General features: G+C 39.5%; 1 protein-coding gene across 9 annotated transcripts in view; it reads right to left on the bottom strand.

The window, feature by feature from the left end:
• Nucleotides 1–4379: 4379 nt before the first annotated feature.
• The window catches only part of BIRC6 (baculoviral IAP repeat containing 6), a 259855-nt gene continuing 248724 nt past the window's right edge, over nucleotides 4380–15510 (bottom strand). For all 9 annotated transcript variants that reach the window (XM_012475391.2, XM_012475389.3, XM_012475390.3 and 6 more), the window contains 2 exons: nucleotides 11856–11990; nucleotides 4380–5528 (listed from right to left, as the gene is read on the bottom strand). In XM_012475391.2, coding sequence (XP_012330814.2) covers nucleotides 5349–5528; nucleotides 11856–11990 — 315 coding nt within the window. In that variant the 3' untranslated portion in view covers nucleotides 4380–5348. The remainder of the gene's footprint in view (nucleotides 5529–11855; nucleotides 11991–15510) is intronic.

Genomic DNA, 15510 nt, shown 5'->3' with positions numbered 1-15510 from the left:
CTGCATGAAGTATTCTCAGGGATCTGTCCTGATTCACCTTGGCTCACAATCCAAGGTGATCTCCAGCTCAGAGACTGAAACTGCTAGTAACTGGAAGACTCCCAAAATACAATTGAAATGATGAATTTTATTGGTCACTATTCTTTCATTAGACTGAGAGTTTCCTGGGGGGTAAGGCCAGTCTCTTATGTGACATTTTATCTCAAGAATCCAGCACATGGCAGAGCAGGTACAAAGTACTCAGGACAAGTTAAGGCACTATCTTTCCTTGGTAAAAAGGTATTTACAAATCACACCTAAGGGTAAGTGAGCTTCAAGCCTTTCTGAGCTCTCCCTTGCTAAACTCCTTTGGGAGATTAACTTGGCCCTTTGGGTCAAAGGAAATACTTAACCTTCTTGCTTCAGGAAGTAACTTCTGCCTCTGGGGTATGGAGACAACTGGGGGAAGATTTTTATTTAATTTATTTTTAACAAAAACTACCATATGAGTGATTTGGACTCGAAAAATATTTTTTTCTCATTTGTGAACTTGTGTCAAAAAAAATTCTGACGAAGTCTTATATAAAGAGGAAAGGGAAAAAAACCCAACAGGAATATATTTTAAAATTGGCCAGGCTTGGGAAATCTCGTACTTATCTGGCAAGAGGAGCGATAACAAAAATAGCAGCTCCCAGGAAAGAGGCACAGACAGGTTTTAAAGGAGCTCTAGCTGGTTCCTCTAAAGATGGGAAAAGCTCCAGAGATGGAAGGCACTCTATGGATGTGTTTGCTGACTTTGCAGACAGCAAGGTGAAAAGGGAAGGAGTAAACCAAAGAATAAAACCTATAGAAAGGCTGGGGGAAAGCAACAGCAAGGAACAGAAGTGGTAGGAGTAAGAACGAGGGAATTGCATGTCTACCTAGGGACCCAGAGGAGTCCAGGGAGGTGGGGAGCAGCAGTATCCTGGAGACCCCAGCAGGTAGAACTGTATAACCTGAGGCTGTAGGTCTCTCAGCGGCCCAGCGCGGCCTGCTGCTGACATGATTGGACTGGGTATTCCCTCCCTGGAGAAATGAGATGTGAATAAAACGGAAGACGAATAAAATGGTGGTCTGCTGCAGTCTCTTCCTGCATAGGAAAACAGCTGGTGCAACCTGAAGAGGGACACGTATGAAGGAAGGAAAGGAAAGGAGGCTTTGTTGGTGCTCATGGGAGCACTACGGGATCACATCCAGGTGCTAAGGGAGAAAGGCCAGAGAATGCCTCTTCTATACAGGAAATGTATAGGCTCACTGGGCTCTTTAGAGCTTAAAGCATCAGGAGACTAGAAGCTGAAAGAAAGGAGGCTGGACTGCTGCTACAAACTGAACAGATTTTGAAGAGGAAAGAGAAAGCAGGTTGGAGCTTCCTTTCAACGTGGCTTGTCCAACATGTGGACTCTGGCTTGTTACCACTATGCCTGCCTCTGCAGGGGTGGGAGATGGGAAGCAGCTCAAGCCTGTTGCAATTCAGTTGCAGCCAAGCCTACAACAATACCAAAAATCAATCTTAGAAAAGATACAGACTTTTGTCTTTGCATAGAGAATCTCTTCAAAGTAACATGCAATTAAAATCAGAAAGGAACAGATCAAGAGATGATTTCACAATGTAAAACTTCTATGAGAAAAATTAAAAATTAAAAGGCCATCTGAACAAATACATAGAAATTTGACAAAAATTAATATTCTACTACACAAGTGGCTGATACATACTAACAGACTCTAAGACAATACACAAAATAGGGAAGAGCTATAAACTGGTAACTGACAAAAGTAGAAATTCAAATGGGTAATAAATTTAAACAATGTTGAATGCAGATTCAAACACGTTTGATGATAAATATCAGATCAAAAAATTATAATCCTCAATGCTGGCCAACACATGGCAACACTAAATGATTTTCCTTTTTTTAATTTAAATTTAAAAAACTGGGAGCTCTCCTGTATGAAACACTAAATGATTTTCCAAGTGTGAATCAGTAATTCTCAGGAAAGCAGTCATTATATGTCAAAAACTTTGACCTAGGAATTCTAGTTCTAGGGTTTATCATAAGAAAACAAAGACCATGCTCATCAAAGGATTAGTTATAATCAGAAAAGCAGACACAAAAGCAATCCCAAACTGTCCAACAGTAAGAGATGGCTTAAGTACATTCATTAATTTTCTTTTAAAGACAAAGTCTTGCTGTTGCCCAGGCTGGAGTGCAGTCATGGGATCTAGGCTCACTACAGCCTTGACGTCCTGGGCCCTCGAGCAATCCTGCCACCTCAGCCTTCCAAGTAGCTGGGATTACAGGATGTGCCACCAGGCCCAGCTAATTTTGGTATTTTTTGTAGACAGGGTTTTGCCATGTTGCCCAGGCTGGTCTCAAACTCCTGAGTTCAAGCAATCCTCTCACCTCGGCCTCCCAAAGTGCTGGGATTACAGGTGTGAGCCACCACACCCAACCTACAGTACATTTTACATTTTTCTGACTTTGGAGATTATTTTCTTAATGCTAGGAAGGTATTTAAGCAGCTTTACTTTTTTACTTTTCATTAAGATAATTCACTTTACTGATTTTCACATCTCTTCAAGTTCTCTGCATGTGTTCTTGCATTCAGGTCATTTAGGCTTTGCTCCATCCTTCCCCAAGGACTTCTCCCCTGGCTCCCCAGCCTGAAACATGCTGAAGTTACTCTCATACCAAAATATATGTATTTCCCAAAGTCCTGTCAGTTGCCTCCTCCTCTCCACACTTTGTGTGCCCTGGTTTATGACCTATTGCCTGGATTTTAGAGTAGCCTTATAACTGATCTCCTTGCTTCCCAACAGCTTGCAGAATGATCTTCCTGAAATAGTCTAATCAGGTTGCTTCCTTAATTAGAGCTACTTCAGAGTTCTCCTTCACCCACAGGACGTCAAAGCTCCTTAATAGGGAAAGTAAAGGCCTGGGATGAACTGACCCCTTTTTCCAAAACCACTGCCTCCCATCCCATTTGACTATCCTCACCTTGCCTGTTAAAACTCCTGCAACATCTAACATGATGCCATCTATCTGAGCTCTCCTGTGTCTGGATTATTTTGTTTTTGCCTGGCTAACTTCTTTATCCTCATCCTTCAAGACTCAGAATATCCGCATTTAGGAAGCCTTTTCCGACCATTATCACCTCAGTGCCAACCAAACATTATGCTGAGATAAGGGTTTTCTCCTTTGTGCTCCCAGTATTACCCTGTAAATAACTCTACCAGAGAACTTAACAGATTGCACTGACATGTTTTCATGTCTGTCATTCACTCCTTAAGTGCAGGAACTTGCAACTAGTAAAAAATAAGTGCTAAGTGCTCAAATGTTTGTTGACATAAAGTCTGGATCTCAGATGGAACATTTTAATATAATTGGTTCCAATTTAGGTGTTTAGACTTTGGTTTTAAAAAAATATGAACTGGACCTTATAGTACTGGTATTGCTACTTTCATTTTATCTTGAAGGCAAACAATACACTTGATAACTTGTATCATCTAGCACTCACATTCCAAAAACAAACAAAAACAAACAACAAAAAATAGCCTAGAGAATTACTGTCCTTTATTATTGCTGATAATTTTATAGATTTTAGCTAGCATGTCTGTGGCTGACATGTAACTTTTTTCCTTCTCATAAACTACTACTTGTTTGTCATTATCAGTGTAGCTCACTACCTACCAGACCTAACACTATGTGTTTTGGAACCTTTGATTTCCTGTCCAAATACTATTCATTCCCCTTTTATCCACGCTGAAGGAGCTTTATACTTTGTACATAAGAGAGTATCATTTCCTCAAAAGCCCCTTTTTCTTGAAACTCGCCTTTCAGAATACAGCTTCTCCTGGTCAGCTCCAGATTCAGGATTCCCACATGCCACTTTTTTTTTTTTTTTTTTCAAACGAAGTTTCAAAAACTTTGCCCAGGCTGGAGTGCAATGGCACGATCTCAGCTCACTGCAACCTCCGCCTCCCAGGTTCAAGCAATTCTCCTGCCTGAGCCTCCTGAGTAGCTGGGATTACAGGTACCCACCACCATGCGGGGCTAATTTTTGTATTGTTAGTGGAGACGGTGTTTCACCACATTGGCCAGGTTTGTCTTGAACTCCTAACCTCAGGTGTTCCGCCTGCTTCGGTCTCCCAAAGTGCTGGGATTACAGGCGTGAGCCTCCATGCATGGCTGCCACTTTTATTTTATAAAAATACTGTCAAGAATCACCTTAGTCTTTCCCCTATGGAAACTGGTCTTGGAAAAACATCCTTTGTCCTTCCATGCTTATGTCTTGAAAGTGTTCAATTCTTTGTAAAAATAGCATTTCACACCATGGCAAAGTGGTTTAGAAACAAGACATACTAATTCACCTAAGTCTTTATTTATTTGGCTCTAGGAAGAATTTTCATGAAAATGAGCCTGTATGGCAGGTACAGAATGTACTGTAACAGCACCAGAGAGGTACATCCTCTCTCCTCTACAGAGCCTCAATGTTTAATACATACATGTGACTTTAGTCATAAAACCACACAGTCCAGGAAAAAAGGAGCCCTTTAGAAAAAAAAACTCAGTTTAGAATGACTTTCAAATTGACCATTCCTTTTCATATACTTAAATTCAAATAACAGATACATTCAGAGGCCCAAATGTTGGCATAGAATAAAATCATGTTCATTTATTTTTTCTGCATCTTAGAATTAGAAGGCATAAAATTAAATATGTTGAATGTAATAAATTCATCCATACAAGTGCAAGTCTCCAGATATAATGCATTTTATGGCAGATTTATTATTTAAAAAATGTACCAGTAAATCAAAAAAGAGGGAGTATGTCCATTTAACTTTTATTGAAGTGTATGTAGGAGGTCTTCAGAAATCAAATGTGAGCATGAAGATATGGCCAAACATAAAATCTATCAAATTCAGTGAAAAGTTGCTGACTTTAAATAGTAGTTGTAAGAATGACCAATATATATTCTTTGTTAACAACCCCTCACTCTACAGTAAAAAATAAAATAAAATAAACATTCAGTAAACATTCTTTCCTAAGGTAGTTTCCCTTATATAGCAGTGATTTATCCATTTCTTTGTATACACAAATTTGTTGAACATACCAATCAGTGGTTCTCACAATTGAAAAATAAAAGCACAAAAAAGTTTACACTCCTGTACAGGTAAATAAAAGATCACCTTGAATTAAACTGGATCTCCGTAAGAGCATAGTATAGTTTCAGTTTCATTACCTATTACATAATTAGTTTCTTACATACAAATATTGACATATTTGGCTTGTGCTTCAAAGCCTTTGTGTCTATGAAGTCCATGTCAACGCAGCTCATAACTGGAAGTCACTGGGGAGTTCTTTGCTGCTGCTGGGTTTAACCTGATCGTGCATTAGAGTCTCCTCAGCACCTGTTGTGGCCCTGCACACCTCTGGGGCATCGTCAGTGTCAGGGTCCAAGCCTTCAGGGCAGGGAAGTTTTAGCAACTCTTCACGAAGCTGAGCAGTGTGACGCTATGCAGGAGAAAAGGACTTATGTTAGAACTTTAAACCCTCTAGCACAACATCATTTGAGGCAGGAATTGGATTTTAACGAAGCCCAAAGCATTAAGCCCACAGATATTTACTGAGCCCCTCCTTGTGCAAGCCACTGTTATAGACACTTGATATAGCAGGTAGTAAGCAAAACTGACAAGATACCTTCAGGTCATCTCTAAAAATAAAAAAAAACAAACAAACAAATAACAACAACAACAACAACAACTGACAAGAATCCCTAACCGCAGAATAACTGAATGTTGCTGAAAAGACCTCAGTAACATAGCAGTAGATACTACTCGTGCTCCCCAGCTGTCACAAGAATAGCACTACTGAAGACTGATAGGACATTATTAGTTAAATACATATATTCTTCTCTTTTTTTCAATTTTTGAGATGGAGTCTTGCTCTGTTGCCAGGCTGGAGTGAAATGGTGTGATCTTGGCTCATTGCAGTCTCCGCCTCCAGGGTCCAAGCGATTGTCCTGCCTCAGCCTCCTGAGTAGCTGAGACTACAGGACTGTGCCATCACACCCAGTTAATTTTTGTATTTTTAGTAAAGACAGTTTCACCATATTGGCCAGGATGGTCTCGAACTCTTGCCCTCGTGATCTGCTCGCCTTGGCCTCCCAAAGTGCTGGGATTACAGGTGTGAGCCACCGCACCTGCCCTAGACACATATACTCTTTTATTTTGAGATAGCCTTGCTCTGTCATCCAGGCTGGAGAGCAGTGGCACAATCCAAGCTCATGCAGACTCACACAATCCTCCCACCTCAGCCTCCCAAGTAGTTGGGACTACAGGCATGAATCACAATGCCTACCTAATTTTTTATTTTTTGTACAGATGGGGTTTCACCATTTTGCTCAGGCTGGTTTCAACCTCCTGGGCTCAAGCAATCCACCCGCCTTGGCCTCCCAAACAGCTGGGATTGCAGGTGTGAGCCACTGTGCCTGGTCTATAAACTCTTTAAAATTAAACACTGTAATCCCTTGACTTCTCATATATGCTGACTCTGGCTAAATGTTTTCGAGAGAAAAGTACATAAATTAAAATCAACCCATTGATACTTTAGCAAATGAAAACAAGTATTTATCAGGTAGTAGGCCATACATAAAATATCTGCAGATGTTCACACTAATTTTCTCACTTAATGCTCCAAATAAACCTTAGAAATAATTTTATCATTACAATTTTTTTTGCTTTTGTTTTTGTGAGACAAGGTCTCATTGTGCCACCCATGCTAGAGTGCAGTGGCGCGATCTCAGCTCACTGCAACCTCCACCTCCCAGGCACAAGCAATTCTTGTGCCTCAGCCTCCTGAGTAGCTGGTATTACAGGTGTGTACCACCATGCCCGGCTAATTTTTTTGTGTTTTTTATAGGGATGGGGTTTCGCCTTGTTAACCAGGCTGGTCTCGAACTCCTGACCTCAATCAATCCACCTGCTGGCCTCTCACAGTGCTGGGATTACAGGTGTGAACCACTGTGCCCAGCCTATCATTAGAATTTTCTTAAAAATTAAGTTAAAAAGAAGATCTACAGGTTGTCTACAAATGTAAAGATTTGATTCATAATTTTCTGGAAAGAAATGATCTTAAATAATCAACAAAGGGCTTTTAAAATTAATTATGTCAATAACTGACTTTGAAAATTAGCTAACCAACATTTACAGAACAATTTTATGTATGAGGCAAGGTGTTAAATACCAACAACATAAAGGCAATAAGTAGAATGAGGATAATAAAATCTTTAAGCTTACAGAGTCGAAAATTCTGGCTGAAATTATAAGACACATAAATAGAAAAAAACAACTATATCCTTGCAGCTACTTGCAAAGTTTCAAAGTACATTTACATGCTGGTAAGTGAAAATTTCCCTTGCCTTGATTTCCCTTCCACTGTGGACAATTGGTGAAAACACTAACCAGGGAAGGAGAAAGAAAAATCTGACAAGAATGAGGATCCAGTTAAGGTCGGGGATTGATCTAGTTTGGATATATGTCCCTGCCCAAATATCATATTGAAGTTGTAATCCCCATGTTGGAGGTGAGAAAAATGGGGATCATAGGGACAATTTCCTCATGGATTGGTGCTATCCTGAGATAGTTAATTATCACGAGATCTGGATGTTGTAAAGTGTGGCACCTCCCACGTCCCTACTCCTTCTTGCTCCTGCTTCATCTTCTGCCATGAGTAAAAGGTCCTTGAGGCCTCTTCAGAAGTGGAGTAAATGCCAGCTCCATGCTTCCTGTACAGCCTACAGAACCATGAGCCCATTGAATGTCTTTTCGTTATAAATCACCGTCTCAAGGATTTCGTATAGCAATGCAAGAAAGTCTAATACAGGGATACTATGATTTTACTGGGGAGTCAAGCTAAACAACTACATATTTTTCTTCTTTTTTTTGAGATGGAATTTTACACTCTTGTTGCCTAGGCTGGAGAGCAATGGCGCGATCTCGGCTCACTGCAACCTCCTCCTCCCAGGTTCAGGGGAGGCCTCAGCCTCCCCAGCAGTTGGTACTACAGGCATGAGCCACCACACTCAACTAATTTTTATATTTTTATTTATTTATTTATTTATTTTGAGATGGAGTCTCACTCTGTCGCCAGGCTGGAGTGCAGTGGCGCAATCTCAGCTCATTGCAACCTCTGCCTCCCGGATTCAAGTGATTCTCCTGCCTCAGCCTCCCAAGTAGCTGGGACTACAGATGCGTGCCACCACGCCCAGCTATTTTTGTATTTTTAGTAGAGTTGGGGTTTTACCATCTTGGCCATGCTGGTCTTGAACTCCTGGCCTCAAGTGATCTGCCTGCCTTGGCCTCCCAAAGTATTGGGATTATAGGAATGAGTCACTGTGCCCAGCCAATTATATACTTTTCTTGTGCAGCACTCAACAGCAAATGTATAGTTAAAATGATAGACTGTTGAATTAATTCAGAGATCGAAAATTCTAGGTGACAGTGATACAGAAGAAATATAGTAAAAGGCTGTGGGATATAAGGAAGACACTGAATGAAAATAAGCTGGACTTGAGTCACTAAAGTCTTGTATTAGTGAAAAACATACCTAAAGACACATTTGGGGAGGATCAGTCTGGTAATGCACTAAAGAAGGAACTGAAAAGGGGGAGAACCTGGTATAAGGAAGCTGGTCAAACAGACAAAGCTGTGGGAACTCAACAGAAATCATGGGTTGGGGAGGAGGGCAATCCCATCATGAAGCAACACTGACAGGACCTAGTACTGACCAGGGGTGCTGGATGAAGGATGAGATACCTAATACCTGAAGATTCTAAGACAGAGAAAAATGGTTTAAAATCAAGTAAAATTAAGTAAATAGAAGGCTAGAAAACTTGATTTGAGGAAAATCTCCTTTAAGGAAATGATGACAGGGCATCTAAGTAAAAAAAGTCAATAATACAATTCAAGAGAAAACTAAGAGCTGACAGCAGTCTAAAGAGTCACTTTTAGAGAGTAAATGGCCAAAGTCAGGATTACAGAAACAATGAAGGAAAAACAGAAAGAAAGAAAAAAATAGTTCCGAAGGCCAAAAAGTAAGTCTTTAGATAAACAATCGCTCAGAAAAAAAGGAAAACACACAGAAAGAATTAAGAAGAGTTTGTAAGCAGAAAAGTCAAGATAGTCTACAGATGAAAAGTATAGTACAAAAGACAAGCATTAGACAAATGTTATGAGTGTTTTAACCAGTAGGCACAAGGGCTTAGAAATGCTTATACTGAAATGACGTAATATAGTCTATCAGTCAGGTGGGATGTGGCGGCTCACTCCTGTAATCCTAGCACTTTGAGGGGCTGAGGCAGGCAGATCATTAGAGGTCAGGAATTCGAGACCAGCCTGGCCAACATGGTGAAACTCTGTCTCTACTAAAAATGCAAAAATTAGCTGGGCATAGTGGCGGGCGACAGAGCAAAATTCCATCTCAAAAAAAAAACAAAACAGTAACAAAAATAAAAATACAAAAATTAGCCAGGTGTAGTAGCAGATGCCTGTAATCTTGGCTATTCAGGAGGCTGAGGCAGGTGAATCACTTGAACCCAGGAGGTGGAAATTGCTGTGAGCCAAGATCGTGCCACTGCGCTCCAGCCTGTGTGACAGAGAGAGACTGCATCTCAAAAAAAACAAAACAGGGTTCCATGAAGTGAAATTTAAGCTGAAAAATGAATGGAGGTGAGCAAGTAGAAGAACTGAAAAGTAGGGGAAAATGGAAACCAGGTGTAAAGGCCCGTAGGAGGGAGAGCAGACGAAGTGAACAGAGAAGTGAGCAGGAGTCACTGGCTTTGAGAAATGAAGACAGCGTAACTTTGGTAAAATGGAAGTCAAACTGCAAAAGGTTGATTAGTAAGACAACAGTTAAAAATGGAGGCAAGAAGTGTCCATTGCTGTAGTCTGATGATGAAAGAAGACAACCTGTTTTACAATAATAGTGGCAAAATAGAACTAGTTCAGAGAAATTTTCTGCAAGTGTTTTTCTCTTCTTAAAAACATTTTTATAGTGAAAAAACTCAAAGATATACAGAAGTGGGCAGAAGAGTACAATGAACTCCCATGAATCCCTCACACAGCTTCAACCATTATCAACTCATGGCCCATCTTCTTTCATCTCTTTATTTTGAAGTAAATCCCAGACATCATACACTTTGTCATTCACAAATATTTCTGTACATATCCTAAAAAGACAGGGATCCTTTAAAAAAATCACACCTAAAGAACTAACAATTCCTTATCATCATCTAGTTGTTTGAAGACAGCTTTAAAATTAGAAGGAGCCAGTAGAAATAGAAAAACCTGAAGATAGAGAAAGGGAGGATACTGGTGGAGTATGAAGAGCAGAGATGAGTAAAGACATTCAGATGCAGGATAAAAGGAAAGCTGTTATAAAGAAAGATCTCCATCGCAGACAAAAAAAAAAACATCTTCCAGACCATCATGTTTTATATTTATATTCTGTGAATGTCCAAATTGAAAACAACTGATTGTCTGCCCTAACACAGCCACTGCCACCATCAGCTGTGGGAGAATCTGCAACTCACATCTCTCTCATTACTCAAAGTAATAAAATTCTGCAAGGCAAGAGGCCTAGAGAAAGACTAGGGAATAAAAGAAATCATTCAACTCTGGCACGGTTGCTCATGCCTATAATCCCAGTGATTTGGTTGGCTGAGGTGGGAGAAGCACTTGAGCCCAGTCTAAGAAACAGGGTAAGACTCCATCTCTACAAAATTTAAAATAAAAAAATTTAGCTGGGCATCATGGCACCTGGCTGTAGTCCCAGTTACATGGGAAGCAGAGGTGGGAGAACTGCTTTAGCCCAGGAGTTCAAGGTTACAGAGTTATGATGCCGCCACTGCACTCTAGGCCAGTACAACAGAGTGAAACCTGGTCTCAAAAGAAAGGAGAAAAAGAAAAAAAAAAGGCATTCATGGATCATATCTTGTTGTCATTATTTTCAAGGAAGTTTACAAAAACTCTTGTTGACTCAGTCCTTATACCCACTTTTTATTTTAGGAACTGTCAATCTACTGTCAAAAAAAGTAATTTGCCAGGCTCGGTGGCTCACACCTGTGATCTTAGCACTTTGGGAGGCTGAGGCATGTGGATCACAAGGTCAGGATATCGAGACCATCCTGTCCAACATGGTGAAACCCTGTCTCTACTAAAAATACAAAAATTAGCTGGGCATCGTGGTGCATGCCTGTAATCCCAGCTACTTGGTAGGCTGAGGCAGGAGAATAGCTTGAACCAGAGAGTCAGAGGTTGCAGTGAGCCGAGATAGAGCCACTGCACTCCAGTCTGGTGACAGAGTGAGACTCCATCTATTAAAAAAAAAATCTTCTCAAGCCTGTAATCCCAGCACTTTGGGAGGCCGAGGCGGGTGGATCACTAGGTCAAGAGATTGAGACCATCCTGGTCAACATGGTGAAACCCCGTCTCTACTAATACAAAAAATTAGCTGGGCGTGGTGGCGCGTGCCTGTAATCCCAGCTACTCAGGAGGCTGAGGCAGGAGAATCGCCTGAACCCGGGAGGCGGAGGTTGCAGTGAGCCGAGATCGCGCCATTGCACTCCAGCCTGGGTAACGAGAGCGAAACTCCGTCTCAAAAAAAAAAAAAAAAAAAAATCTTTTCTATAGACTTTTGAGTAACAATTTATTCCTCTGAACTTAAAATAAATTTTATGTTTATTTAATTCCCTCCCTTCTGTTATCTTCTGGTACACATCGTTCTGTCAATAATTACACAATTCTTAAAGCAACAAGGCTCGTCTTAGAAAGGCTTACTCACCTTGAGAGCTGCTGCATGGTGAGACATAGTCCTGCCTACTCGCTTATCGCTGCTGTACTGCTGAATGTCCGCAATCCACTCCTCACATTGGGCCATTATCTCAACTCTTTTCAAGTAAAAATGTTTGTATATAACCTTGAGAAAAAGTAAGCAGGAGAACAAGCAGTGTTTACAGTCAGAATTTAAAAAGACACAGTATATGACATTACAAAGAAATGAAATGTATTATAAATATATTTAAATTATAAGTATATTTATATATTATAAATATATTTAAATATTTAGAATATTTTAACAAATATATTTAAATAAAGAAATATACAGAAACTGCAATGTTTTTCTGTCCATAAAACTCAATTTAGTCAACTCTACATCATTAGCAGGGAAAAATCAAGCTCATTATTTGAGATGACATTTGTTGAAATACATATATATGAAATTTACAGCAGAAAAGAATGTAAAATCCCGGTCAGACGCTTGGAAAATTAATCTTATCCAGAGACCACAAGACACATATGATACAATATATTCAGAAGGCAAATGCAAATAAATAAGTAACCAGGAAAAAAGGATTTTAAAAGTATTGACAACAGAGAAATTTCTGCCTTTAAAAGATAACTCAAAGAACACCTAGATAAGTATATTCTAAATGCCAAAGGCATTCACACAGAAATCTGAAGGGATACCCAGAAATGGCACTATACTCACTTGCTTAATTTTATCTTCTGGTTAATTTATAGACAGGATTTTATTTTAGGAAGTTAAATTTCCTTATTACTGTGGTTCACATTTGCAATTAAAAAAAATTCTCTCTTTGAAAAACTCCGTAAAATTTCTACTAACGTATAGTAGTTAGTAAGATTCTATTTCTAACAAATTTAAATAAGAAAGCAGTTATCAATTTGGAAATATTACTCTGTATTCTCGTTGAGGATTGCCCAGGAAGCATATCTTCCCTAAAGAACAATCAATCAAATCTACAAAGGAAAAATCACTAGAAAACTCTGGGAATGAATGTCAAACACCAATACGATCCTCACCATATTTAACAGTTATTGGGTTTGAAGCCTCTGGGATACAAAAGTTAAGTACGACTCGGCTGCCTTTAAATGAAGAACCATGATAACAACAGAATTTGATGGGAAGTGAGTGTACCAGAAAAAGATACTTTTAAAGAACAACAATAAACAAAAACAAAAAGCCCAGGGAATTCAGAGTAGTGAGTGGCATTTGATTAGGAAAACTGAGAAAGCACACATGGACAGGGAGTGGCTCCTTTACTGCAAGGTAGTTTCTAAAGAATAAGAAGGATGATTGTTTGAAATTATACATATTTGCTTTTTGTAAAAGTCATCCCCTTCTCTGAGTTCCCTGTGTTTATCCTTGTTGAAAAAAATAATATGCATAAACCAATAAACTACTTTTTTTTTTTTTTGAGACTGAGTCTCACTCTGCCGCCCAGACTGGAGTGCAGTGGCACAATCTTTGCAAAAATAAAGTATCCAACTTTGTCATTCAAAGGACACTGGCATATAAATTTACTTAATAAAAGCAAAAGTCAAAGAAAAAGAAATATTAATCAATGCTATCTGATGAAGAGGAAGACTTCATAGTATTCATGCAGAATATTTGCATAGTTATATTAAATATCAATTTTATGTCAGGTAAATATACCATTTTTCTCCTCTAAAATGTTAACTTTCCAGCACAACTTTAAAAATTCATAATCAAGTGAAATAAGAAAGAAAAGTGTTTCTGGACACAATTACAGCCGGTTGTGGTGCTAAAGTAATTTGATATGGCAGATGAAAAGTATAATTGCATTTTGGCATACTATGGGGAGACAACTAATCATAGGCAAAGAGCTACACACACACACACACACACACACACACACACACATACACACACAGAGTCACAGTCATACTTCAGGATGAAGTGAAAAAAAAAAAAACACTTCAATATATTAAGACAGGTTTTGCAAAGTCGTATTTTTTTTTCCCTAAAGAAAAGGAAATGTGGCTGGGCACAGTGGCTCACACCTATAATTCCAACACTCTGGGAGGCCAAGGCGGGCAGATCACCTGAGGTCAGGAGTTCGAGACCAGCCTGGCTAACATGGTAAAACCTGGTCTCTACTAAAAAATAAAAAAAATTAGCCAGTTACGGTGGTGTACACCTATTAGTCCTGGCTACTCAGGAGGCTGAGGCAAGAGAATCACTTGAAACAGGGAGGTGGAGGTTGCACTCCAGCCTGAGCGACAGAACAAGGCCCTGTCTCAAAACAAAACAAAACAAAAGTCATTTTCCTTTTCTCATACACACACACACAGAGACACATACACGTAAGGGCAAAATTTCTATTTGCAAAACAAATTTAGAAATCATCTTCATTCTTCTCTCTTCCTCTAAAATAAAAAAAAAAAATAAAAAAACAAGAAAGCATCTCCAATAAAAACGTTTTCTGAGAAATATTTTAGGAGCATATTTAGAGAGTTGGATAGTAGAATGGTAACTAATAAAGAAAAGTTCGGGCACGGTAACTCACGCCTGTAATCCCAGCGCTTTGAAAGGCCAAGGTGGGTGGATCACCTGAGGTCAGGAGTTTGAGATCAACGTGGCCAACATGGTGAAACCTTGTCTCTACTAACAATACAAAAATTAGGCGGGTGTGGCAGTGCACTCCTGTAGTCCTAGCTACTGGGGAAGCTGAGGCAGGAGAATTGCTTGAACCCAGGAGGTGGAGGTTGCAGTGAGTTGAGATCGTGCCACTGCACTCCAGCCTGGTGACACAGTGACTCTGTCTCAAAAAATAAAATAAAATAAAATAAAATAAAAATAAAAATAAAAAAAAGAAAATAAATAAATAAATAAATAAAAAACAAAGGATATCTGACTAAATTTTGGAAAAATTTTGTTCTTATTTATTTATTTAGGATATGGAGTATTGCTCTTGTATTTTTAGTAGGGACGTAGTTTCACCATGTTGGCTAGGATGGTCTTTATCTCCTGACCTCGTGATCTGCCTGCCTCGGCCTCCTCAAGTGTTAGGATTACAAGCGTGAGCCACCGTGCCTGGCCATCTTTTAGAATGTAGATGGTTTTATACTTCACCTGTACTACCTACTACCAATTTTTTTTCTCTTAAGACTGTCACCCATGCTGGAGTGCAGTGGTGTGAACACAGCTTACTGCAGCCTCAAACTCCTGGGCTCAGGCAAACTTCCTACCTTAGCCTGCTGGGTATCTAGGACTACAGGTGCCAGCTAAATTTTTAAACATTTTGCAGAGATGGGGTCTTGCTATATTGTCCAGGCTTATTAATGATCTTTTGGGATTAACTCTAAAACCTAAAGTTTCATATATTAGATACATATAAAGACAAGTATAATACTAACAAACTATATTATAAAAAAAAATTTTTTTTTTTTTTTTGAGATGAAGTCTTGCTCTGCTGTAGCCCAGGCTAGAGTGCAGTGGTGCAACCTCAGCTCACTGCAATCTCCGCATCCCAGGTTCACCCTCGTCTCCCAAGTAGCTGAGATTACAGGCGCGTGCCACCACATCTAATTTTTCTATTTTTTTTTTTTAGTAGAGTCTGGGTTTCGCCATATTGGCCAGGCTGGTCTCAAACTCCTGACCTCAAGTGATCCAC

The sequence above is a fragment of the Aotus nancymaae genome, unplaced genomic scaffold (assembly GCF_030222135.1).
Source record: "Aotus nancymaae isolate 86718 unplaced genomic scaffold, 86718_ANA_hifiasm-v0.15.2.pri h1tg000057l, whole genome shotgun sequence".
Taxonomy (NCBI): Eukaryota; Metazoa; Chordata; class Mammalia; order Primates; family Aotidae; genus Aotus; species Aotus nancymaae.
Note: the sequence above shows the minus strand (reverse complement) of the source record. Positions and strands in the feature narration are given on the sequence as shown.